At 36.3% G+C, this 27,040-nt stretch overlaps 1 protein-coding gene and 1 long non-coding RNA gene across 4 annotated transcripts; one reads left to right on the top strand and one right to left on the bottom strand.

The window, feature by feature from the left end:
• The first annotated feature begins 814 nt into the window (after positions 1-814).
• On the top strand, positions 815-27,040 carry LOC123875126 (spastin). 3 transcript variants are annotated; one of them, XM_045920794.1, is made up of 11 exons: positions 815-1,403; positions 1,580-1,750; positions 1,969-2,133; positions 16,718-16,902; positions 17,869-18,060; positions 19,133-19,247; positions 19,931-20,073; positions 21,596-21,786; positions 22,281-22,480; positions 22,847-23,024; positions 23,489-27,040. In XM_045920794.1, exons 1-10 carry the CDS (start codon positions 941-943, stop codon positions 23,008-23,010), a joined length of 1,989 nt encoding a protein of 662 aa, XP_045776750.1. In that variant the 5' UTR covers positions 815-940; the 3' UTR covers positions 23,011-23,024; positions 23,489-27,040. The 3 variants fall into 3 exon arrangements, with proteins under 3 accessions (XP_045776750.1, XP_045776749.1, XP_045776751.1); XM_045920793.1 differs by having other exon boundaries at positions 17,857-18,060; XM_045920795.1 differs by lacking the exon at positions 1,969-2,133 and having other exon boundaries at positions 17,857-18,060.
• On the bottom strand, positions 2,799-17,678 carry LOC123875152. Its single transcript, XR_006798083.1, has 3 exons — positions 17,663-17,678; positions 14,804-14,807; positions 2,799-2,885 (listed from the first exon to the last, which is right to left on the bottom strand). It is a non-coding gene; the product is annotated as an uncharacterized LOC123875152 (long non-coding RNA).

Below are 27,040 nucleotides of genomic sequence, written 5' to 3'. Positions count from 1 at the left end.
TTGGTAACTAGGTGAATGAAGGCCATGTCTGTCGCAGAACCGACGGCCGTTGGGGCAGACGTGTTCTGGAGTGGAGACCGCGTACCGGTAAGCGCAGTGTAGGACGACCTCCAGCCCGCTGGACCGATGACCTGAAGAAGGTGGCGGGGAGCGGGTGGATGAGGAAGGCGGAGGACCGTGTTTGGTGGCGCGCTCTTGGAAAGGCCTATGTCCAGCAGTGGACGCTTACAGGCTGATGGATGGAACTAGGTGAATTCTGTTGCTTTAAGGTTTTTATCATTGTCAGGGATTTGAGGTTATTTGGAGTGAACTTGAACTCCACTTTAGAGCCCCTTATTTCGTGTGACAGCCCCCATGAAATAAAGATTTTTATATTTTTTTGTGCAATATTCGGCTGAAGACCATCAGTTTAAATACAAGTAAAAAAAAATTACTTATGTTTAAATTTAAAGTAATTATTTCGTTTAGTTACGTTAAGGCCTCGCTTCACTCAGTTAATTAACGATGTTAAGCTAAAATTTTATTCCAGAAGAATTAAAATAGAATTACCATTCATTGAAAACAAAGAACTCCCACGAGATTATTGAAAAGCCCTATACCACGAGGATAATTTTGCAGGTATCATCTAGTTAAATATTTTGATGTGATTTTGATAACTGTTTAGGGTAATTTAGAGCGAATTCCTACAGAAATTAGGGTAAAATCTAAATTGTTAATGCAAACACCAGCATTAAGTCACTGTCAACTGTCAAGTCAAGCAAGCGTCAAAAATTGACAATAACTCTAGTTCTACCTTTCAGCTGTCAGCTGTCAGTTACCACTTTAAACCTACTTTTGTGGTTTTTATTAGAATAATTTTTGTAGAATAATAAGCGTGCGTGTCTTGATAAAAAGTGTATGGCTATTTGGTGTTAAACCAGCCGGGACTTTAGTGTTCTTGATGGTTTCCGGTGACGATTTCAATGGTGGTCGTTTACCGCGAAAAACTACTAGGTCGCCGAACCGAAAATCCAAGAAGTCTGATGCAGACATAGCGAAGGGTTCTGCGTTGCGAAATGATTCGCAACCCTCTGTCCATAAAAGAAATCTTTATGTGGTTTCGTTCCCAATAATAATTCTGTTTAATTTGCTGAGGTCTATTTTGTACCAGTTATTTATAATTTTCAAATATTTATACTCGGCGTCGCACCGTTTCATTCATAGGCCTCGTAAGAACGGTGAATGTAACTTAGAGGTGGTCGTGAAAGACGGTGTGGTGTCCACGGAGATCGCGCACAGTGAGGAAATGGCGTATGTAAACAACGTGGGTCCCGGGGACCCGCTTCTGGCCAAACAGAAGCATCACCATCGGAAAGCTTTCGAATACATATCGAAAGCGCTCAAGATAGACGAGGAGAATGAAGGTAAGATGCTTGTGTGGCTGCCTAGTGCTTTATATTTAATCTAGTATACAAATGTAGAAGTTTATGTCAATATTTACAAATTACAAGTAGTTATTGAATCTCTTTTGCTATTGTTCGAGTTAGGTACCTAGTTAATCTAGATTGTGAAGTTGAGTTTGAGTTTTTTTGTAATACAGGCCAAAAAGAATTAGCTATAGAATTATACAAGAAAGGTATCTATGAGTTGGAGCGAGGCATCGCTGTGGACTGCTGGGGGGGTCGTGGAGATGCCTGGCAGCGAGCACAGAGGCTCCATGATAAAATGAAAACCAACCTTGGCATGGCTAAGGACCGTTTACATTTCCTGGGTAAAAACCTTTTCTGTTATATTATTAGTAAATGTTACACTGCTATCTTTATTTTCAAGCTCTTCTATGTTTACTGATAGTTTCTATTAAATATTTTATTGAACTTGGCTGTTTATTGCATGCTTAGCTTGTTAAATTTAGTTTTTGATGTGATATACTCATAAAGCAACACAATACTCTTAAAAGTTTATTAAAAGTAAATGTTGTCCCCCGTGTAGCGAACCTAGTGGCCCTCAGTAAATTGGGCGTAGAGAGTGAGCCCGAACGGAGTGACAAAAAGCCTACGGAGTCTCCTCTTAAGCGCAAGCCATTAGAGAAGTCCAAGACAACGCTACTAGCACACACAGAAAGTAACAGTGGTCAAACAAAGCCACCAAATGAAGGTAGAATACCACATAGCTTTGCTTCGTTTGACATAACCTACTGCAAAGTTTTGAAATTCTCACAAATTTCACTTTAACCTGTGACATGATATCATTAACACAAATTTATATTTACAATTGGCATGTTATGTAAATCAGCGTTTGCATGTGGGTTCACTGTGCTTATAAAATATTGTTTCCGCATTGTGTGTGTCCACTATTGATCTTTCATTGATTTTGATTGGTTAGTGATAAAGGTTATTTTTATTTCGATTTTAACCAAGATGAAATATATATAATTCTAAGTAATTGTTTAAGTTTGCTTATTGTTTCATTTGATTCTAATATCAGAAATAATAAACCTCAAAATAGAATTTAATAAGAATTATAAAGTCAGTCAAAATTAGCATTAAGTGTTTGAGAGCATAATTATTCATACAAAAAACAGCATTTTAGTAATTATATTATTAATTCACATTTTGGTATATGGTGGTGGCAGCAACTAAGTTTCCTGATTTTACTAATTAATTAATTTTGACAATTCAAGAAAATAGTAGAGTGACAATACTGTCTATGTTTTAATCTAAGTAGTTACAACACTATTACCACATTGTAACTGAGTAGTAGGTAAGGATGTACAACAATTAGTACCTAAACTCTTAACAGACTACAGTCAAAACTGTTTGAAACAACATCATTTATAATGACATATTGGTTATAATGACCAAAATATAAGTCCCTACTATTTGTAGTGTAAAGACTTAACACTGCGGCTTTTCCTAAAAGTTTCCTTCAATGTTGTTATGACAGATTTGACTGTATTTACTAAAAGAAAACTATTTTTAAAATAATTGAAATCCATTAGCTCCTTTGAAAAAGTTACCACTTTCTTCCTTATCATTAAGGCTCCATGGTATAAAGTATGTTAAAATTCCAGTCAAAATTAAGAATTATTAAATAATGATGATGATAATAATAATAATCCATATTTCCATACTAATATTATAAATAAGAAAGTGTGACTGTTTGTCTGTCTGCTAGCTTTTTATGGTAGAGTTTGATGAAAATAACATAGCTTACATTTTGTTCTGGAGAATCTAAGAGTCCCTGTGGGATTTTTATAAATCTAAATGCACGCTGATGAAGGCATTATAAATTTAGTACAGAGATAGCTTGCATCCCGATGGATATAATTACTTTTCATTGCAGAAAGTTTCCATGGAATTATATCAAATCCGAAACTTAAGCGGCCGAATCCGCGGGTATCACCCAGTTACCTATTAAAATTATTTTCATGGCTTATTTACACTTGCGAAATAACGACTTAATGGGTCTTCATACAGTTACGAAATTACGATGCAAGAATTCTGCAGCTGGATAATTTTTTCAGCATCATATTTTTATGAGATATTATTGTAATTTGCACCTGTGTATTTTTTGTTTCATACTGTAAGCCTTCTACAAATGCTAGGGCCTTTAACATTTCTATCTCCAGAAGTTGAATGAAAAAACCTGGTAGAGTCAGCTGCTTTGTTTTCTAGACAAAAGGAATACATATTCATTGAAATTGCAGATGCGTCATTTTATAGCAAGCTCGTTTAACATGCATGGTCTGTTTACAGCCTTGTTTTAACGTACACACCACAGAATTCTAAATAAGGTAATAGAAATATTTAAATTATCGTGTCTGAAATTCGTTATAAAAATAATATGTACTATGTAGGTAAAAACGGTAAAAACTATGCGTTCGCGTCTTGGGTCGCATGATTCTTGGATCTGATCATGTGACACATTAGTTCGACTTACGCGATTGAAATAGTTCAATGCTCATTTTTTTATTATGATCTGCCAGGAAATAGGCAACTAACCTTACTGTATCTACCCTGGCTTCGAATCCTGCTCACGCCACTGGCGGTGATGAGCTAACATTCCTTTATGTCTTTAACTTCTATACCTAACTATTCAGAATTCTGTGACACGTATATATTATGTAGGTAGGTACCTACTATAGGATGCACTACTAGCATGAACATTGAACAAGGATTCCTAGTATGTATTTGCATTTTGATATATTGAGTTTGTATACAAGTCTTGTTCATTATTCAATAACAATATGCAAGGTTTTATTTATTACATAATATTACATAGGAGGTACTATCTGATCTGTAATTCAATACATTCCTTGAAAGGGTGTATTCTAAAGGCTGTAGAGGAGTTCAGTCAGCCAGACTGTGTCAAATGACTGCATCTTTGATAGTAAGTCATAGGAATAAAATTAACAAGTGTAAATTGAAAATTTATAACACCCCCGACAAGTGAAGGTTACAGTAACTAGAAAATAGCTGATAACTTTCAAACGGCTGAACCGATTTTCTTGGATTATAGCTAAGAACACTCTCGATCAAGCCACCTTTCAAACAAAAAAAAACCAAATTAAAATCGGTTCATTCGTTTAGGCGCTACGATGCCACAGACAGATACACAGATACACACGTCAAACTTATAACACCTCTCGTTTTGGGTCGGGGGTTAAAAACTTCCGATTCGATCCGATTTCGGACAAATCTATTGTAACGATCTATTTGCTCCAAAGTATTCACTAGATTAATATTGATAACGGTTGTCAAATTGTCATCATAATCATAACGGTTCGGTTTGAGCTAAGGTACTCCAATTTCAGATATATTATTTTAGGTCTACCGTAGACGACCACTGGTCTGAAACCGATTTTTATCGGCTAATTTCTGAAATTGAGAAGCATTGTTCGATTTTACGCCGACCCAATTAAATAACTGTATAGGTATTCCTTCTTCGTAATCAAGTGTTCCGTATTTTTTATTTTGTTGACTCATGTTTTTCATTTTTATTTATTTTATAAATAAGTACATTTTTCTATCCGTCAAAATTCTTATCTCTAGTCGTTCCTTCATTTCTGAAGATCGTGGTCCTGGTGATCTTTCACCCTCGTGCGGATTAATTGCTTCTATCGGAGGCTAGTCTTGCAATTGTCTGGCACTCAGCTTCTCGATTATGATTCATAATAATCATGGTAAAAGCGATAGACCATTTCTTATTCACTAAGAAAAACCTCACTCAGCATTGAAAAAGATTTGTAAAACTTTATTCATTTCAAAAGTTATGAATAGGAACTTCACAATTTATAACTGCAAGATTTTCACATTTTTCCGTAAACTCTGTTATTAAAATGTTCATTCGTTCTTTCATGATTCTTGCTCTATTTTTTCCGACATTATTTTTTCCTTGGTAAGACAAAACGCTCCTAACAACTAACGTACCTAACCTACCTAGCTATAGGTATCTAACGTGCGCTTAGAAGTTGTAATACCTAAGTACTAGGAACTAAACACGACTGCTGTTACCGTCAGGAGTTTCTTAGGTTGAAATTCTATAGTGTGAACTTTGACTTTGCTTAGACTGAAGTTTCAGTTAAAACGAGACAGATTTATACCAGCGTTATAACGCTGTCTCATTTTAATAGTGTCTTAAGTCTGGTCACAGTCAAAGTGCGCTCTATAGATTTATTTGCGCCTTAGTTTTGTGCTTCCTGCTACAAGCTCTGCCGAGTAAATTCAGGGGATTAATTACTACTTAAAATAATATTTCATTGCTATACATACCTGCTGTCAACCTTTATGCTTGTTTTAAAAATGAAAGTGGGCTAAACTGAAAAATCCACTAAAATCAACATGCAAGTAACAAATAACCAGTTGAACAAAAGCTTCGCGCTACAAAGATTCGCCAAAGCTGACATAGTTTTTATTCCGAGTCGATCGTTTGTGACGAAGCCGTTGTCATCAATTCGCCGTGGCTTAAAATAGGCACCTTTGTAACGGGCTCTTACTCAAGTTTCAGGCATTCGTATCACTTTACGACTCATACTTATTCTAAGAATAGCGGCAGCCTATTTCTCTTTCACCGAGAAAAAAAAGACATATCCCCAACAATCTCTCTACTCTCTCTATAGTACTACGAGTGTGTACCTATACAGTATACAGCAAATAGTAAAGGATTTTTAGAGAGTGAGTTAGGTAAACTCGCGTTTTGCTATACGTACATCGTCTGGCACTGCATTTAAACGTGGGTGCGCAAGCGTGCCTATAGTCTTTGCTCTTTGTCTACCAGGCTAACGGCCAGAATTAACATCCAATCCTATCTGTAATCTGTCGGTAGATCGGTAGATTACTTAGCAACGTTCTTGTTTGTCAAACATTGTATGGTCTTTATTGACAATTAACAACGTCACTATTACTTATCGACAGATTACGGATAGATGTACTTATTATTAATTTTGGCCGTAAATCAAATATTAGGCACGATTGTCGTAAAGCGCAAGAATGAAAAAATCAATGACAGGCCTTGCTAAAGACGCAAAAAAAATTAGCGAAATATAATGTTTATTCGGTGTAGCTACTTACATAAATATAATTTTTCAGACATCCAACCAGCTAACGACATTCTATATTATATTCGTGGTTAAAATTTTCTTTATCATGAATCGGTTAGGAAGGTGTAGCTGAGTAGCGGAAAGGCCTCACTCAGCTGTTACTGAAAAGGTTTGGAGCACGCAATTCAACGTCCGCTGCGGCCGTTTTCCTTTACGAAAGCTTTTGAATAGGTGTTTCACAATTTGCTGGAAAATCATGAGATCTTACCGTATTCTATGCATTTTAAAGTTATGATGTTATGAATGAACCTCACCAAATGTAAATTGAAAATTCTACTGGAAGCTGTACAAGTGTAGTTTTACCGTACCCCAATTCTCAGAACCAATAATGCCGACGTTTAAGTAATACAAAAGTATCGCGTGGCTATAATCCTTGCTAGAAGAGAAACACGACCTGATGTACAGGAACTCCGGAGGGCTTATTAAGATTTAAGTCAAGGGATCAAGTCCTAAGAATCGAAGTATGATAAGATCGACTCAAAGATATTATTTGATTTCGTTTACTTATTTTGGCTCAACGTCTCACTACGATTAACGTAATCTTTAAAAACTTCTTGAAATCGCGCACGTATCGTATGCGTATAAAAAATTATCGATAACGGCAACCTGTGTAAGAGTCTACTGCCTTCATTGACGAGTGAACCTTTAATTTTGAACCGGTACACGATAGCCAGTATAGAATATCCTAAGCTCGGCATAGGGAGAAAGCGGTGGAGCGCAAACTGTGGGACGGCCGTTTCCGTTTGACTTGTATTCCCACAATGGGATCGTGTTACGGATGGTCAAGCGCCACCCGCCTCAATGGTTTACTTGGCACAACGGTTTCATGCACATATTCGTGTATTTTATAGCTACTATACCAGCTATTTTTTTTTCTCTCGTCTGGCTTTACAAAGATTAGCCAATGTCAAGTTTGTAGTTATTTGTAACAAGTTAGGGAAACTATACAAGTATGGAGCCCGTCTGTGCCGGCGCTCGTCGACACACGCACGGCACCCCCTTAGAGCGCTTTCCAATCAGTTTTAACAAAAAAAAAACACTCCAAAAAGGCAGAGCACGCCCGCCAGCCAACACCAGCACAGACGAAGTCATATACCAGCTATAATATATTAATGGCTGTGACGTTATTTTGTACAGTTGGATTTGCCGATAAGTAATCCAAAGATGTATTATATTTCGATGTTTGTTGTACGAGTACTTTTGTTGAAAAAAAAACAAACATGAAGTCACGTCTCGGTGTGACATTCACTCTACGCTACCGTTACTTTTATCAGGACACCATATTTAGGGTATACCTAGTGGGATTTTCACGAAACTAGTTTTTGGTGCGTTTCACTCATACAAGAGTATTTTTAAATTGTGAATTGATCGTTTTACGATAATTACTTTCTTTCGAGTTTTTCTTGTTTATGGTTAAGTCTGATTTGTACTTATAAGTTCTATACCGCATATATAGGTACCGCAACAACCTCGTGCGTTGACTTCTTGGGTTTTAAACTCATACTAGCTGACCTGCCCCAGCTTCACTTGAACGGAATTTCTGAAAATCCTTTCTTAGTGTAACCTACATCATAGAGCAAAGAACCTTCTTCACAACAACAATCTTATTAAGTCTCTTTCCTATTTGAGCATAGGTAGGTACATACATTGATAAAATTTTCAGTTAGTTCGTGTCTCCTTCTATTCTCATGCTACCGGCTCACTACAGGGCACGGGTCTATTCTCAGTAAGAAAAGAGATTGGCCATAGTCTAGCACGCTGGCCGAGTGCGGATGGGCAGACTTCACACACCTTTGAGAACATTATGTAGAATTCTCAGGCAGATTTCCTCATGATATGATTTTCTTCACCGTTAAAGTAAGTGATTCCTTAATCGCTTAAAACGCACATAATTAACTCCGATAAAATAGAGGCACGTGCCCGGGATCAAACCCCAAACCCCCCGACTAGGAAGCCGATAACTTAACCAGTAGGCTATCGCCGCCTTTAGTAGATAGGTATTCATATGGAATTCCGGTTAAATCAAGATGATGTGTTATCGTTACGCAGATAAATCCCATGGCAACTTCAACGTTTGATAATATATCCAGCACTTTAAACCACTTACAACATGACAGTTTTGTATGTCGGCTTAACCCCATTTTATTAATAGATAGCAAACCGTCCGCGAATTCGTTCGCTTAAAATAGTGCTTATGGATCAATAGATTTGACCGCTCAGATCTAAATAGCCAATAGTAACTAGCTGTGTAACGAAATCCTCTGCCATTTGACATGGCATACCAAACCAATTTTATTTTTTTCATTTTATCATTTTTACCTGTTGCTATTGCAACATCTTTAACGCTAATTTATAATAATCTAATCTTAACTTAAAACTAGTTTTTTTTTAACAATTATAATATACCATTTTTGATGAATTTTGAATTTATACTAGAGTTTACAACATTTTTACGAGAATACTGCTTCAGTAATGAAAATGCGATTGGGCGCGCTGTAAAAGAGCATGACATGCAAAGGTCACTTTAGGGGTGACCTCACTTGACTTCTCACTTTTTCGACAATCTATGTGATCGAATCGTTTTCACGTCACATCCATTTTAGTTATAAAAACCGGTCAAGTGCGAGTCGGACTCACGAGGGGTACCGTACCGTCGTACAAAAGACAACACTTTTTTGTGATGTTTTAGCGGAGGCTGTAGGTGCGACGAAGGTTTTCGGATTTTTCCATTTACTTGTGTTCTAACGCTATAAGACATTGCTCATGATTCAAAGTCAATGGAAAATACCTTAAAGGTTTTGCTTCCCTTGACGAGTCTTGACTGACACGACAGGCAGAGAGGCAAACGAAAAAGTGTTCCTAAAAGCGTCCCTTTTTCTCTAGAGATACGGAACCCTAAAAATTGTTTTACATCTCGTGGTATACAATCACTGTTCACCATTACTTATCCCTTTTCAGTGAGTCATTGTGCCATATTATTAGTTGTCCATGTTTAGCTGGGTTGATGATGATTCAGACACGCTCATAGGTCCAAGTATAAATACAACAAAGTATTTACAGACTGTTATGTTAGTACTTAAAAGCCAAGTTTAACACCATAACATACGAGTAACTCGTTAACCAGAAAACTATTTCTCTTCACACAGAATATAAATCAATATTAGACCCATTTTTGGGCCAATGTTAAGATACACCGAGCTACAGAAAAACAATTTTATACTATTTACTAGCGGCAGTCCGCGGAGTACTTTGTCGGGTTTTAGTTATGTTTAACTTTATATTGATCCATACTATAGCCAGTCATAATAATATGTGACCAACCTTTGTCATATGCCAAGAATTTGGCCCAAGATGTATCTGCACCTGCAGATGAAAATGTTATCTTTTTTGGACACCCATGCAATCAGTATCGTCGGTACGTTCGGCTTAAATATTGGCAACACAAATTTTGTACGAAACCAAAATAGGGATTTGTACAGATATCGCCGCTATCCTTGCTTATAGAGATAAGATATAAGTTCTTTGTTTTCTTTTTACCCGACTGCGGCAAAGCCAAAAGGAAGGGTTATGATTTTAGCAGTCTATGTATGTATGTATGTCACAATTTTTATTTTTTTTTGCTATTGTATCGAGTGGGGCGTCAAATGAAAGAGGAGAAAATTCTGAGTTCATAAATATAAATGTACTACAACATTAAAATATACCAAGCGACAGAAAAAAAAATTCACTATAATATTTCAGCGTTTATTAAGACGATCGCAGTCGGGTTTTAGTTTTCAACTTTATCTTGTTCTCTATACACGTCGTTTGGTATTACGTTACGTATTTCCTACTCGTATATCGATCGTATGTAAGTAAATTGCGTGGAAATGGAAACGTCATAATATCGATGCCGTTGTTGGTAGTCGATACTATAAATCAAACTTGATACATCCCCTACTTCCTCTGCTTCGTATTATATGTTTGTTTAGCTCTTTACAAAGTGCTTTAGACATCGACGTGTTTTGTTTTGGCTTCAACCGGAAATTCACATTTTCTTTCATAATATTTGCTAATATCGTGGATAGCTTACCCTGCTCTGCTTCGCTGCGGTGGATTTTCTACAAACCCTAGCTGATAGCGAGTCTACTTTAGTAAGAGAAAACCTATCCGTAAAATCACAAGTTTCAAGGCCGCGGTTTAAGTACCACAGAAATCGAAGGAGCTATTCTATCTCTTGCTGAATCAATTTTTTTTCATAAAGAAGAATAGACGATAGCGTGCATTGGAGTCGACGTAAAGTAGGAATTCTTAATAAACTAATCTTAATAATTGAACATTCGCATTTCGCCCCCGTAGCATTTAAATGATTGAAAGTGGTTATTTCAATTTGGTATGATAGGTAGTAGGTATAGTAATAAAGCGTGAATTCCTGGAGTTGGGATCTAATAGAGCTGGTTCAATCTGCTCGTTCTCAACAATGAACGATGCTATTGCCCTCAGCTTTATTGGCATTTGGCTTAGTTTAACAAGCTGTATCCATCACATGTCACATCAGGTGACCGGACTGCCCGTTTGCTCGCTATTTTATTATAAAAAATATTCACAATCTTATTTCCAAGAAGTCGTTTGGGCATCTTTATTCGAAATTGATACTGGGTCGAAAACAAATTAACAATGATTACTTAATTTGCAGCGCTCTTTCCCTGAGTGAACATTTTCACTTATAAATCCATTTACAAGTATATCTATTATCTATATGTACATACATTTATATAATAGGAAAAGCTGAATGACTGATTGACTGACTGATTTATCAACCCACAGCTCAAACTACTCGACGGATCGAAGAAATTTGGCATACGACGTAAACGTCCACTAAGAGAGGATTTTCGAGAATTCAACCCCTAAGGGGGTAAAGTAGGAGTTTGAAATTTGTGTACTCCACGCGGACGAAGTCGCGGGCATTAGCTGTAAATTCATATCCTGGCTGCATTTGAAGAAGATATAGTTACCAGTCTATTTTGCTTCTGTTTATCTCAGTGGTTCTAAAAGTTCTTGCGCGTTTCAAACCCATAGTGATTACTGCTTAAAACTTTCATGACCGCAAAAGCTCTGTTGCATATTGCGCATCGCAAAAAGCATAATGTTAATAACAGTAGGTGCCTACTTATTTACATTTTGCATTTTGCCTCCATAAAAACTCCTTATTCACTCGCAAACAAGAGTGTTTTCCCTGCAATACTTACACTAGATGTTAAAAGATAAAAATGACTCATCTAAGTCTGAGATGTTATAGTCTGAGCATATCTATCTAATCATATCTATCTAGCCCATAAATATGTCTATCCTGAATGTCTGGCTATTTTTTCGTATGAGAAAAATTGCCTGCAGGCCGCCTCGCTGGCTAGACCGAAAAGTTTTGTCCTCCTGTCTGTTAACTAATATGAGATCGGCTTTGAGCGCTGTACGCCTTTGTGTCGCATATTTTCCATGCAACGAGGAAAATTTCTGCATCAAGTTGCTATGGGTAAAATTATATTCCATATACAGTCTCACCTACTTAAACTATACCTACAGCCAATAGGCAATTATTTCGTTAAGAGAACAATTATAAAATGGGAATCGATGCCAGGGTTGGTTAGCCAGAAAAGTGTTTTTATTTTATTTTAATATTGTGGTTACCTTCTTAGTTCAAAGTCATTAACTTGGTCAGAATGATTGCTTTTATTTATATTAAATTAGTAACTAGATCAAAGCAGACCAGACATTGTTTAATCTGATTCTCAATCACATAATTTTTTATTTATCTTTAGTCTGCTAGGTATGATACTAAATTTTTTTTTTTTGCTAAGTTCTAACTCGATTCTTTAACTTTACCAAATAGTTCATCAGACAACAAAGAATTTCTTATTCTGAAATAGAGATTCTTTTGAGCTTTTTATGAGATTTCATCTCAAACAATTTTCGTATCGTTGCAGGGCCCTTTGTCTAGACTTTCGAGATATGACTCTTTGTTATTATATCATAGAGCTAAGTAAGAAAAAATAATATAAGCTAAATTAAATTTTCCATGACTGTCCGCGTGGACTACACAAACTACAAACCCCTATTTTACCCTTTTAGGGGTTGAATTCTCAGAAATTCTTTCTTAGCGGATTTATTATTCATAAATAGCTATCTGTATGCTAAACAGTCCGATTTGTCCAGTAGTTTGAGCTGTGCGGTGATAGATCAGTCAGTCAGTCAGCTTTTCCTATTATATATTTAGATAAATCGGTTTCAGCAATAAAGGTAATGTTAAGCGAAGATAGTTTTAAACATAAAATACACGTTTCTTTGACTTGATGTGGGACTGGGAGACGAAACTGCTATGGGGACACTAAAAAAAAGTTGCTCGTGTATACTTTATTAGAATGATTATTATTACTTAAAGAGAAGAAAACATTAATATTCGAGCTTTAGATAAAAATGAAAGTGGTTGAGTGAAATCACAGGTCACCTAACAGCCAACAAGAAATTATGCTAATTGACATCGATTGCTTCAGACCTATAGTGCGATCTAGGCACTGAATGTAACACCTTCATTGGAGTAGCTAATACTCTACAATCTGCATCTATGGTATAGATAATATACGTTTATTCTATATACTGTCCATAACGTTTTATGATCTCTCCACTTTCTTGACGTTAGACTTTGCAAAAGTACGTCTAGTACTACTGAAATGGGCTTATTATGTACACCTACAAGTACGCTGGAAAAGGTGCGCAATTTTTTTAAATCCCAGTGAAACTTTTCAATTTTTCGGGATAAAATGTGACCTATGTCACTTCCAGGTCTTAAACTATACGCATTTAAAAAATCACGTCGATCCGTTGCGACGCGACGTTGAAGGACAAGCCAACAAGCTAGCAAACAAACACTTTCGCACTTTAGTGATGTTGTAGTGTAGGTCACAGCTGTCAGCCTTTACGACACAAATCGTCGTGGGTGGATTTTGTTATCGCAGAAATTCAGGTTTCGGGGCGATATTTTATTTAATCTTTAAAAATTGCACCAGCGTGTGTGTCGCCCAAAGTGCGTCCCAATTTCGCAATACATAATAATATTGTGAGCACGCGACCCAGGGCTGTCAACCGAGCGTAAATAATAATTTTTGATGAGGTTCCCTGGCGCTGTGGTGTGGTAAGGTCTTATAAGTGGCAAGGCAATTTGTCAATTTGGGCAATACGATACAATGCCACGTAGAAACCGATGTGGGTTTAATAAAAACTACCATACCTTTTCCAAGTTACGAGTAGCTCGCTTCCATCTTATACTGCGTCATTACTTAACACAAGGTGAGGTATAACTAAATTGGCAACATATTTCTGCCAATTTTGCCCACTGACAAGACTTATCTAACGTTTGCCATATTCGATAGCCTATAAAATCACAAAAAAAAATATTTTTATATACTGGCAACCCTACGTTCAGCTGGTATAAAAAAAAATTCAGCTGGTATACTAAGTATTCTGCATTTTGATCGGGTGTTATAGATAACGGTCCCCACCTTCATTTTTATGAGGAAAAATTAATTTTTTAACGCGATGCGACGCGACATCGTATTGCAGCTGGTAAATTAATTACTATAGCCCATAAAGTAAGTAATTAATTTGCTAGCTGCAAGCCTCTGTAGCATATAGAACTTCATATTCACATTGTTTGGATTAAGACGAATTGGGTTATAGATCACGATAAGACGACCTGCAATTGCGTGTAACGTCATATTGTCACAATGCTTGTAGCAAAATTCTGATGCATCAGGCGCATGACAGCAATTATGTGAGGTAGGCTCTGACGTAAACTCTGTTCGACCATTTTTCGCATTGACGCTTTCATACAGTAGCTTGTATTAGAATGTCAAGTCCATGAACCAGGATAGACAAATTCCCGTCGCCCATTTAATATTCTCACGCACTGTCTGGACTTTGGTAGCTTTGAACTCGAGGGGGAGGTGGGGAGTAAAAAACAAGCTTTCACTCTAATGCAGCGTGGAGTGAAGATTGAAATCGGTTCGATTAAAAGTGATGGGTATCGTGGGCGAACTGCAAGGTCTTTTACACGTTTACAACTTACAAAATGCATACATTAATATTGATACCGTTTGAATATTTTTATAATCAATGATTACGTAATAAAAACCTAGACGTTGCTCTATTGCAGATATTGCGGGCTAAAGACTGATGTTTATGATTGATTACTACTTATCTATATTTCTAAGCTAGACAGCTAGCTTTGCGTGCAGAAGTGTGCTGATTTTGTGGAATAAATGCGGCAGGCTCCCACATCCTTCTACACGACTGAATGGTTAAGTCGGATATATATATATTATATACATTATAAACACATATGTATAGTTCAAACCTATATTTATATTTGCGGCATCACTCTTTAACAAGTGTTTTACAGCTTAATTCAATTCATTATTTCAGACATTTCATAAGATTCATCAAAGTCATGAAAATCCCAAAAATATTAAGGGCGTTGCAAATGAAAAACTTTCCTAATTCCAAAAGTCAATCCAAACTAGACCTCACTGAACACATCGGCATCGCTGTACCCTAGCTAACGTTGTCTCCCTTGAGTCATGGCATATATACCTACAGCAGATTTGAATCCAGAGAATATTCCAACAAGATTCTACTTAATTTTTATATTTTAAAAAAATCGCGTAGAGAGTTTTATATTCTTTTATGGCTCTATCAATTTAAATATGAGTGGGCGATACTTGTGCTGCCAATATCCACTTTCGATTAAGTAACAGATCGGTCGTGAGTGGGAACATAAATTATTACTATCATTATAGAGATGCTGTATAGAGTTAAAATCATTAAAATAATAACCTGCAATTTCGTACAATTTTATCTGTCACTAACCTTCCTTCGTCTACGACTTTTTATCGATCAATGTGATAGATCAATTCGAAGGCCTTTATCCAATCGTGGGACGATTTTGGCAAGATTAGAGTAGATTAGTTGATAAATAAATTTTGTTTGCGGACAAAGCCTCGGGATGGCTTTCATCCTGGAAATGAACATAAAACACCTTTCATCCCAGAAAAGAAAAACAGGATTTTTAAAGTCTAATTCAGACGAAGTCATGGCTAGAAGTAAAACTTTAGTGATTGGTAAAGAAACATAGCGTGCAAAGTGGATTTTATTGTTGAAAAAATAGATTTGCACTTGACTGCAATCAAAATTAGAGCACGTTGTACCTACCTAGATGCATTTATTTACATTTTAAACATTCTCACACCGATCAATAAAATCTTTGTTTTGAACTTATATAACGTTTTAGGCGTAACAAGGTCTACAGTAGCTTATGTAGTTACTTATATTAGAAGAAATCGAGCACGTACATGTACATATGGGGACCCTATATAGAATGTCGACATCTGGAACCCATTATTATGGCACTTTTGCACGTACAAGTTTTCCTTCGCGCCCACGTTCGCAGACCTTTTATTGTTGGGCTTACTTGATGGATTTCAATTTATCAAACCGCGTCCTTAGGTCAGTTGGTCAATAACAAGTAAATCACTGTTGCGTAATTCCCATTACAAGTCAGTTAATTACGTTCGATACAAATGTAAATGCCACGGAAAGGTTTTACCTGGAGCCGGTCCTTTGCAGAGGTCCTTTAAAAATTGCGTAACAAATCTTCATTTCGAACTACAAACGCTTAAAGGGCATAAAGGTTGAAACAAAAAAATGAACTAAGGAAATTTTTAGATTCATCCCTTTTCCGCTATTCTTCAAGGCATAACTTTGCTTTTCCCAACAAAAAGTGCTTTCAAAGTTCAAGTAGGTAAAAAGCAAAAAATACGTTTGTGGTCTACCAGTTTTAACTTTGCTTTGTAATAAGAATCCAGGATATAAAATGAAAGCGGAATGTATCTTGCTGCCGATGGTAATAATTTATTAACTTAGAAACGTTTTATGGTCCGCAATTCAATATTTAAGTTATTCTTATGTGCTTATAGCTACCGTCTAGGTATCTATCGTCATTTATGATTTACATATCTTGATAGTTAGGGAACTTAATAGTTGAAATTATTTTTAAACCTATTGACGATATAAATGTTCAACAATTAAAATATAAATTCTTTAATTTTCAAGTCGCAGGTCGAAAGTTAACAACCGCTGGCCGGAGAGTGCCTGGCGGAGGCGGACCACTGATGAAGTCTCAGACCCTGCCGCGGTCAATGGGCAGGTCATCTTCACAGCCCAACAGTTCCAATGGGGGATTCAGATATCCCGTGAAACCCGCCTCTACGCCACCAGCTGTTAAACGACAGCTATCTGTAAGTATTCCTGTGTCTAAAACGAATTACTGAATAATTTGAAGTCTCAATAGCAAAAAGTGGACTAAAATCTAAAAAATTTGAGAGTTAACACAAGCTCAGTTAGTTGGATAAGAAAACATGTTTTTCTACATGTAAATAGCGAAAACATGTTTTTCTACATGTAAATAGCAAGCAAACGAGCAAGCCGGTCAACTGGTGTTATGTGATTACCGTCGCTCATGAACATTTGCAGCGCCAGAGGAACAACCGTCAATGCGTTGCTGGCTTTTCAGGAATTTGTTAATCCGCTCCTTGAATAATCCCATATTAAAATTCAGTGGTGACACCGCCGAAAGGAGTTGGCTCCACATTTGCATGTGCGTTGAATACAAGATTAGTACAACTGGTTTTAACATGACTCTTTCTATATTTTTTCTATATCTATATTTCTAGACCATATGAGATTATCTCAATAATAATCAGTAATAACTGATGATTAGCAAATTTTTTATTTCATATTATATTGGTTACATAAATTGGCATGTCATTCAACCTCATCATCATTAAAAACCTTAAACCTATCTCAATCATTAACAAAATTCTAAAACGAAAATTCAACTTAGTTCTATTGCCTTTTAAACACTACTACTACTACTAAGTACTAATCAACTACAGATAGCAAATAAACTTGAAAGTTCCTGTACTATCCTCATATCAAATGATGAAGGAGCAACCGCATCTATAGAAATGTGTGTACCTACCGTATTTCCTAATCTACTACAACTAGCAAGCTTGTAACTATGGCCTGGCTAATTTTGCTTGAATCTTAAATATACCTATCTTTTGATGGAACTAAGCAGAACTTGTTTGCCTTTATGGAATGAATAGTTTATTGTAATTTTTAATCCTTCCTATGCTTCTCACTAACCATACCATCTCCATTAACATCACAACGTCTCCTCTCACAACTAGAGCGCATATCAGGTGCCAGTGAACGGGTCACCGGTGAGAAGGGTCGTAGGAGGAGGCTCGCAAAGAGGGACGCCCACCAGAAGCAGGACCCCACAGCCGACGCTCGCTGTACGAGGTGTGGACCCCAAGCTGGTTCAACTTATACTGGACGAGATTGTGGAAGGCGGTCCGAAAGTCCATTGGGATGATATTGCTGGTCAAGATGTAAGTAATAACGACGAATTGTTGAAAGATGTGTGAAGTGAGCCTATCCGCCTTGGCTAGCGTGGCGGACTATAGCCTAAGCCCTTCTCATTCTGAGAGGAGAGGGTTAGGCAATGGATTGATCATGATGATGATGATCATGATTTAGTCCTTGACTGCGTTTAACGTTATAGTGGAGACATCTAATATGAAAGCGTGCTAATCTGGAAGGATTAACAGGGCTCTCTCCGTCAGTCGTTTCATACAATCGTAGTTCCAATTTCATTTGAATATTAAGCAACCAAAGTCCATGAAATTTTGCAGACATATTCTAGAAACTAATACCTGTGTCTGTGGTGTTTTAGATTTTTCTAAAAATATGTAGTTTTAAAATTATAGGGGCTCAAAGATTTGTATGAAAATTTTTAAGACCGCGTAACTTTGAAACCGAATATTTTAACAGAAATCTGGAAAACCACAGACATAGATATTAGTTTCTAGAATATGTCCGCAAAATTTCATGGACTTTGGTTGCTTAATATTCAAATGAAATTGGAACTACGATTGTATGAAACGCGTGACGGAGAGAGCTCTCTTAAGTATTGCAGTTTTATTAAATTCATACCCTTAATCAGTTTCTATGCGAAATCGTATCAGAATGCTAAATCGCTTGGTGACATGACTTTGCCGGTAAAGTAACTAGCCACGCTTAGACCATACCTGCAAGTCTAGAAATTATAAATTCCCTAATTGATCAAGCCAGGAATCGAACACAGGACTTGCTACTCAAGACGCACACCCCACTGTACCAGTGAGCTCGTTTCAGTTGCATCGCTTTACTAGCTTACTAGTAGTTCAGTCTACTTCCGCGCATGAAATTAGCTTCTTTCAGTGACAAGCTGAAAGTCAAAAGGCTTTTAGCCATATGACGTTTGTTAATGTGTGGCGGTAGTGTTTCAAGGTTCTTAATCATTTTCATCAACGCAACACGCTCTATGAAATCCCAAAATCATATTATTAGTTTAGTAATTCTCTAGATGATGCCCCCGGTTCATTTCCATTACAATGTCTTTAAACACAGATTTTTTTATAGGCAGCCAAGCAAGCGTTACAGGAGATGGTGGTTTTGCCGTCGTTAAGACCGGAACTTTTTACCGGACTTCGATCACCAGCCAAAGGGTTGCTGCTCTTTGGTCCTCCAGGCAACGGTAATAGATAATTTTTGGAAACATAATATTACATATTTAAAACTAGATGCCTGCCTATAAGTTTTTAAAAATCCCGCATAAACTCTTTGATTTTCCGGAATAAAAATAGCCTAAGTCCGTCTCCAAGGTGCAAGCTGTCTCTGCACCAAATACATAATGCCCACGACTTCGTCCACGTGGATTTTGGTTTTTTAAAAATCACGTGGAGAATGATTTCAGGGACAAAAGTAGCCTATATCCATGCGTGGTATTCAAATTATTTCTGCACCTTTCGTCAAAATCGGTTAAATAGAATAGAAAAGCTAAATGATTGTAGCAGACATACACTTTCGCATTTATAATATTAGTAGGTACGGATTACTGTGCGCTTTTATTTATTTTTAACTAGCGACCCGCTCAGGGCTTTTTTTTGGTGTAACTTACGCAGCGCACGTCACGGAAGCAGTCAAATGGGACGATTTTTTCTGCCTTAATAACGAACCGGTAGCTTATTTTCGCTAAATCTTCATAACTGATAGCCTCATAAGTAGTAAAAAACATAAAATCTCATAGGTAGTTGGAGATCAATTTCGTGCTATGTCTATGCTCTTCTGAGATTAGAGGAAGACTTCAACTTATAATATTTGTAGTGATGTGTGATATTTTAAGGTTTTAAATGTTTATCTAACAACCATCTAATACAGGTAAGACGTTGCTGGCGCGATGCGTGGCGGCGGAGTGCTCGGCGACCTTCTTCTCAATATCCGCTGCCACGTTGACAAGCAAGTACGTGGGCGACGGGGAAAAGATGGTACGAGCGCTGTTCCAAGTAGCCAGGGAACTGCAGGTCAGTTTTAAATTATGAGCTATGTGTATGAAAACCTGTTGGCGTTGATCTATTAACGTGTACGTGTTATCACACGAACAACAAGAAAAATTACATAAAATCGAAAGAACGTAATGTATAGCAGATAAGTTAAGGTGTAGACGCGGTTGATCACTCGTGATTTCTTCTAGGCAGCTTACGAATATGATTTATCTGTTTGTCAGTCAGAAATATTTCCATTTCTTCGGGTATTTCTCGCTATGCGCTGTCCTGAAGGTCAGATAAGTGATAACTTAAAAGTGATCCACACTTTGATCCCACAAGCATATGTGTCTGTAAACCAAGCTAATTAATTTTTCTTGTTCCAATTATTTAATTATGTTACACACGAAAGTGTATTTAAAAATCCCAATTTTGGATTGTTTTCTGACAAACACACACGTATACGTACGACTAAATCGCAGCGCGTCTGGGCATTCCCATCGTACTTGAAAGGTCGGGATTGTGCGTGCTAATACGAGACAAATTCGTGCGAAAATGCATACAAAGTACGCACGGTCGGTCAAACGCCATCTAAGCGTCGAGTTGGACTCATAAACTTAGACTTATAGACTCATAATATACGTTAAATAATACTTAAAAGCAACTTGAACTGGAAACAGATGGACACAAATATTATAATATTACGAGTTCATAAACGTCCAGCTTTGTATGGAATGCTAAAAAGGAAAGATGAAAATACACCCATTTTAGTTACAACTGCATATCACTTTCGCTACATTGTTCATATTTCAGAGCTTTCTGTTTCAACAACTTTGTTTGCTAGACTCTGCATTTAGATCTTGTGTAACTTTGGCACAAATCCAACCGAGTATCGTTTATGAAAGTTGTATTTTTGTCAAAAAATGCAGTAAACATTAATGAAAACTAGTATGCAAAATTGAAACCAATTATACCTACTGGGCACCAATCCAATAATCTTAAAATTCAGCTATACAATGCCTTCTCCATCACAATGGTAATGATAACTTAAAACTCTCACCTTACTTGTCACTACAGCGTTTTACGTCTTTCTCTTTATAAAAGCCATTTTAGGGTGTGAGGCTAAAAGTTTGTTACAAAATACCCAGTATAGCAATGGTAATGCTCATTTATTTACTGCTGCTATATTTATTACGAGATGATGCCCGCAACTTTGTACACGTAGAATTAAGGTTTTAAAACCTTATGGGAATTCTTAGATTTTTAGAAAATAGCCTATGTCCTTCCCCGGGATGCAAGCGATATCTATCTATATCACATCAAAATCGTTTTAGCGGATGGGCTATTAAAAGTAGCAGTTAGACATACATATGGACTTTCGTATTTATAATATTAGTATGGATTTATCGCATTAGCGTATCGAGCTTTTTGCCAAAAATGTTTTGTTAGTAGTATTATGGAATCACATTGGTGTCTGTCTGAAGTCTGATTACTATTTTTTTCGGAAACTATTCAAATTGCTTAACTTTTGCATTTGTCTAGCTCTATTTATTTCCAACAGCCGTCAATAATATTTGTGGACGAAGTAGACTCGCTTCTCTGCGAGCGATCGTCGGGCGAGCATGAGGCGTCGCGGCGGTTGAAGACGGAATTCCTTGTGGAGTTCGACGGGCTCCCGGCCGCGGGGGCGGATAGACTTATTGTTATGGCAGCTACCAACAGACCGCAAGAGCTGGATGAAGCTGCGTTAAGGTGTGTTAATATGTTAACGTTAAAAATAAGGTTATTTATACCACAATTTTTGTAGCGAAGAAGCTTCTTGGGGACGGTTGGGATGGGGACCTAACTGCCAAAGCGCATCTCATTGACTGGGCAGCGCGTATGATTGAGCGGATATATACCTGTGGGTGTCCTGCAATACCCAACAGATTCTTTTTACAAATATTTCATTTAGATTAATTATGTATTGATTTGACCAAGTTACTATTTCCTGTCCGTCGATAATCCACATCTCAGGCGTAGCATAAGACACACTAGTTGTGTGAAGTAAATAAAAACAGATAATAATAGAGATAGTAATAGAAATAGATCTTAAAATCAATGGATGTGCATACACACACAGTATTGGTTACAGTGCAGTTGCAGCTCTTAACCATATCGTATACTTGAAACCTTACCACTAGATCGCACTGATTTTACACCCTTAAAGAAGGCAATGAAAATTCACTAAAATTTATATTCTCCAGACGGTTTCCAAAGCGGGTATACGTGACCTTGCCTGACGCGCGAACGCGCGGTGCGCTTCTACGGCGCGTTTTAGCGCGAGGAGCCGCCGCATCATCGCTAACTGATGATGATATAGTGAGGCTCGCCGCTCTCACTGACGGCTATTCGGGGAGCGACCTTACTGCGTTGTGCCGAGACGCTGCTCTTGGGCCAATCAGAGGTAAGTTACAATCCCAAAAAAAAAATAGCCAAGTACGAGTCCTTTAGTGTTTATGGTTAATGTGAGAGTAGGTTTAAGGAGCGATATCATTGTATGGTTCGCGATTTTACACTTGCTTACACGAACAGTAAAATTTTCTCTTCTCTTAAAAACATAGTTGTTCCAAAATACTAATAGTTTACTAATAAGAGAGTATTGCGTATTAATCCAGATAATAATAAATTAACTCCTGGAGAGATCTTAAAGAGTTCTTAAAAACCTAAGACCTAAGAGATGAATTTGTGCTAACAAATGTACAATCTTTCAAAAACTGCAAGCACATAGAGAAATATACTGTAGGTATATATTTCAAAATGTTTGTTTCAGAGTTGGACCCAGAGGAAGTCAAATGTTTAGACTTGTCCCTGGTTAGAAGTATCACCTTCCACGACTTTATGGACGCCCTGAAGAGGATCCGAGCGTCCGTGTCGCCGCACAGTCTTGCCGCCTACGAGAAATGGTCCGTGCAGTACGGCGAACTGGGAGTTTAAACTTTGTGTAAAAGGTAATAAGGTTGACTTTTGAATGCAAACTCTTATTGCAATATTTTCTTCCACGACTTTATGGACGTGCTGAAGAGTCCTACGTAATGATCCGTGTAGTTGGGAGTTCAAACTTTATGTACAAAGAATAAGATTGACATTTGAATGAAAACATTTTAATGCTTCCGTCCATGGATTTACGGACTCGCTGAAGAAAATACTGCTGCCTTAATTTATATTAAGGTCTAGTTGGATGACAGGCAGTTAAAGTAACGTTACGGTTACTGATAAACTTTGACCACCAATAGGAAGCAAAAAATAGGTTGCGTAAGTCAGTATTCATAACTGTGTGATTAAGATTACAGGCCCAAATTTTTGGTCCAAAATTAACAAACTCTGACTTGTGGTACCCATGTTGTTTCTATTGACGCGTCAAAATTTAGCCGCCTGTCATGCAATTGGAATTACCTTTTTATTATTCTTCCAGGTACTGGCTAGTAAATAATAACTTTGTGGTGAGTCAATAACTTTAAGGATTATGTGTCGGTATCGCAAGTAAATTGTTTGAATTTTAATAGTAATGAATTTATTCCAGAATTTTTGTACATCGCTCAAATTTTAGGAATCTCCAAACCTTTCCCTTATAAAATTCCAATGTATTACCTAACCGAATAATGTGTTTTGGATTTATTATAGTAGTATTATTTGTTTTATTGTAAATGTATCGTAGGAATCAGAGTATTTAAAACTCGTCTAGTCAAACAACCAGGTTTTGACTGTAGTTGCCAAGCATTTCATCACAGTTGAAGGCCATAACAAGTCGTAGAAGACAAAAAATCAAAATAGAAATAATTTGATCTCGATAAAATCCTGTCCAATTAGCGCCTAATATGTAACTCGAATCAATGAAGAAGTAGCTTTCGATGTTTCTAGATGTAAGGAAAACGCTTATGCACTCCATACTTCTTTATTGAGTCGTGTTATAAAACCTTAAAAACCCGTCCAGTCAAAAGGAGGAAAATAAACCGTATGTCAAAAGTCATACAACATACCTAATTTTTATAATTATCAATCCTTTTGGCTTGCGTGGCATGATTTTTCTACAAAACGCTCTATGCAATTTATATAGCACGCTAATATAAACCTTTTGGCGTTTTTGTATTAGTCTTTCGTTTTTTAAGCGAATACGTCAATGGAAATGCTAACTGACATAACGTAAGAATTATAATTTTTAGGCTTAAATATTTCTTTTTATGTTTATGAATACCAGAAGGTATTGCACCAGTAATTTCCGAATTGAATAAAATATGTAAAAGTTTGAATATTTATTCAAATATTTAAAGATTTTTGTCACGTTTCGTCAATTCACATTTCCACTGATGCAATAATCGAATGAAGATTGATTTAAGGAAATGAATGAACAAAATATATTTGTTTTAGAAAAGTGAGTCCACATTTTAGAACTGTAATCATAACTGAATGGGTATCCCTCTATTCTTATATACGATAGTGGCACACAATTTTTGTGTGAGTGTGGATTTGCATTAACCCTCGTAACACCTAATGGAATCTATGTACAAATATGTGTTAACCGTTTTAAATCTAATTTAAATGTAGTACCTCATCATTTTGTATATTTGGATATAATGAAGAAGTGTTTGAATATTATGTTGCAATCGAATGTAGCTTAATGAAATTTACAATAATTAATTATTAAGTTTATTTTATATTAGTTGTCGACAATCCAAGTATTTTAACAACTTTAGAGTGCCTGTATTTTTCAGCTTGCTTTTTGGTTCACCTGCATTTCCTACTGAACAAAGTAAAGTACTAAGATGCAACCGTCTTAGCAAAGAACAATGCGCAAAATGGTCCGCATTGTGGCCACTTCCGAAACTAGTTTACATCGATAGATTATATAATTATTTTTACTTATTTCAAAAGTTTTTTGAACATAAATCTCTATTTTATTCATTGTAGTCATAGAAAAATAGTAGTTCATATAGTCATGAACATAAGTACTACTATTGTGTGCAAGGTACTACTATTAGGTGCGGAATGCAGGAAGCGGGATACGGGATTCAGGGTGCGAGTCGGGTATTATAGCTTGGTTCTAAAAATAACTATCAGAATAATAGACATTTAGAACCTGTCTTTAAGTGATTTTAACCATATCTTAATACTTAATGACTCCAGCTTAGCCACATTTTGAAGCCTCGTAACTTTTTTCTTAAATAAGTTTTAGCTTTGAATCAAACTGCATATGATTGGATGCATCATAAAGAACTTTTAAAAAAACTTTTTCTGAAGTGGCCATTCTGAAGATCAGGTCATTGTGTATTTTGCCCATTGTCCTTTCTTGCGTTTTACTAAAAATCTTCACTGTTACTGGGATTTTTATACACTAACATTCATTTAAGTTATATTTTTATTCACACTTCTGTTCTGCGTAACAAAAATAAATCTAAATAGTTAATCTACTACGTAGTAACGATCGAAATTAATAATCAATCGTATCTCTAATCTGTCGAACAGTTACTTAGCAATATCGTTTGAACAAAAACAACGTTGCTTGCTAAGTAATTTATCTACAGATTACAGCTTCAATATAGGAACCTTCATTGCTTTAGTTTTAAGTTTACATAATTAATTATCACCACTATAACAATTCTGACTATCAAAAGGAGTAGAATAGTACCTACTTCGAATAGTTGATTTTGACTTTGATTGATGATTAATTTCGGCTGTAAATCTGCATTGTGCATTTCACTTTATAGAAATGGCTGCCAAAGATATTCTTCAACAGTAGCAGAAGGCCAAAGATTCATAAGGTCTTTTTACTTGAAGTGTTTTCTCTAAGTTGTTTTATGTCACAAGTGTTGGATTGTCGCGTGTTAGAGTATTGGACGTAGATAAATTAATACATATTGCCTAGCGTAGATAATTCATGATTTTGCTCCAGGAAAATGTATCGAAGGCCGCGCGACCTTAACGAAAAATAATTTGTTAGTGACATTAAATGAAAAGTGTGTCCACGATATTCTTATTATGTTATTACTTAGCACACGACTGTATCCTTTTGGTTTTTTCATTACAAGTCATAGGTACAACATTTTTTAGCTCTTGGTACAAGTAGGTACGCTGACCGAAATGCCGACACATGGCAGGTAAAAATTAAAAAAATACGTCGCGCGGCATTCCTTCTATTTTATCAGAAAGTATTTTAATCCATTTTAGAGTTGTTGTTATTGAAATTATTCTATTTCTGTTGATTATTAATATGTTTTCTTTATTATTATTTTAATAGAATTCTTGCCCTAATTTTATTGACATTTAATACCAATAAGATCATTCAATCAATATTAATATTATTATGCTGCGTATCTTATGAATAAACAAACAACATATGCAAGACAGTAATGACTTGTAGCTAACTTCCGAAATCGAAGATAATTTGCTCAAAACTTGCGTAGATAAAGTAAACTATGCGACTCGGGCACTATGATGGAGAAAAATATATACCTATTTTCATAGTTTGTTATTAAATTGACTACTTATATCTTCGATCTAAATAATAATTGTAATGTATTTATTAATTATGGAATTAATATCGATTACAGGACCATGCAATTATTGGTAGGTTTCATAATAGTGTGCCATTAATCACATGGGTTGGAGAAGATATTTATTTGATCAATTGATCATAGACTAAAGAATATAGAAGAACAAGTCTAAAGTCTGGGCTTTCTCCTTGCTATATCAATAATGATTTCGATTTGTTACGATTATTTCTTTAGTCTATGTCAATAAACTGAGCCATGGAGAGGAGCTTTGTATACTAAACTTACTAAATTAAATGTACTTATTAAATTTTTATCCCCTTTTTTTTACTGGCCTCAAGACTTCGGATTCTATCCCTTTTAATGCTTTTCTTCTCCCATTTACTATTTCATACTGACCATCTCCATGGTCTCATTTTCTTGTTGGACTAAATAGTAACTACTCGCATATAAGTGACCTTTATAAATGTTGTCATTTA

Source organism: Maniola jurtina, chromosome 19 (assembly GCF_905333055.1).
Source record: "Maniola jurtina chromosome 19, ilManJurt1.1, whole genome shotgun sequence".
NCBI lineage: Eukaryota > Metazoa > Arthropoda > Insecta > Lepidoptera > Nymphalidae > Maniola > Maniola jurtina.
This window is presented reverse-complemented; position numbering and strand designations above follow the sequence as displayed.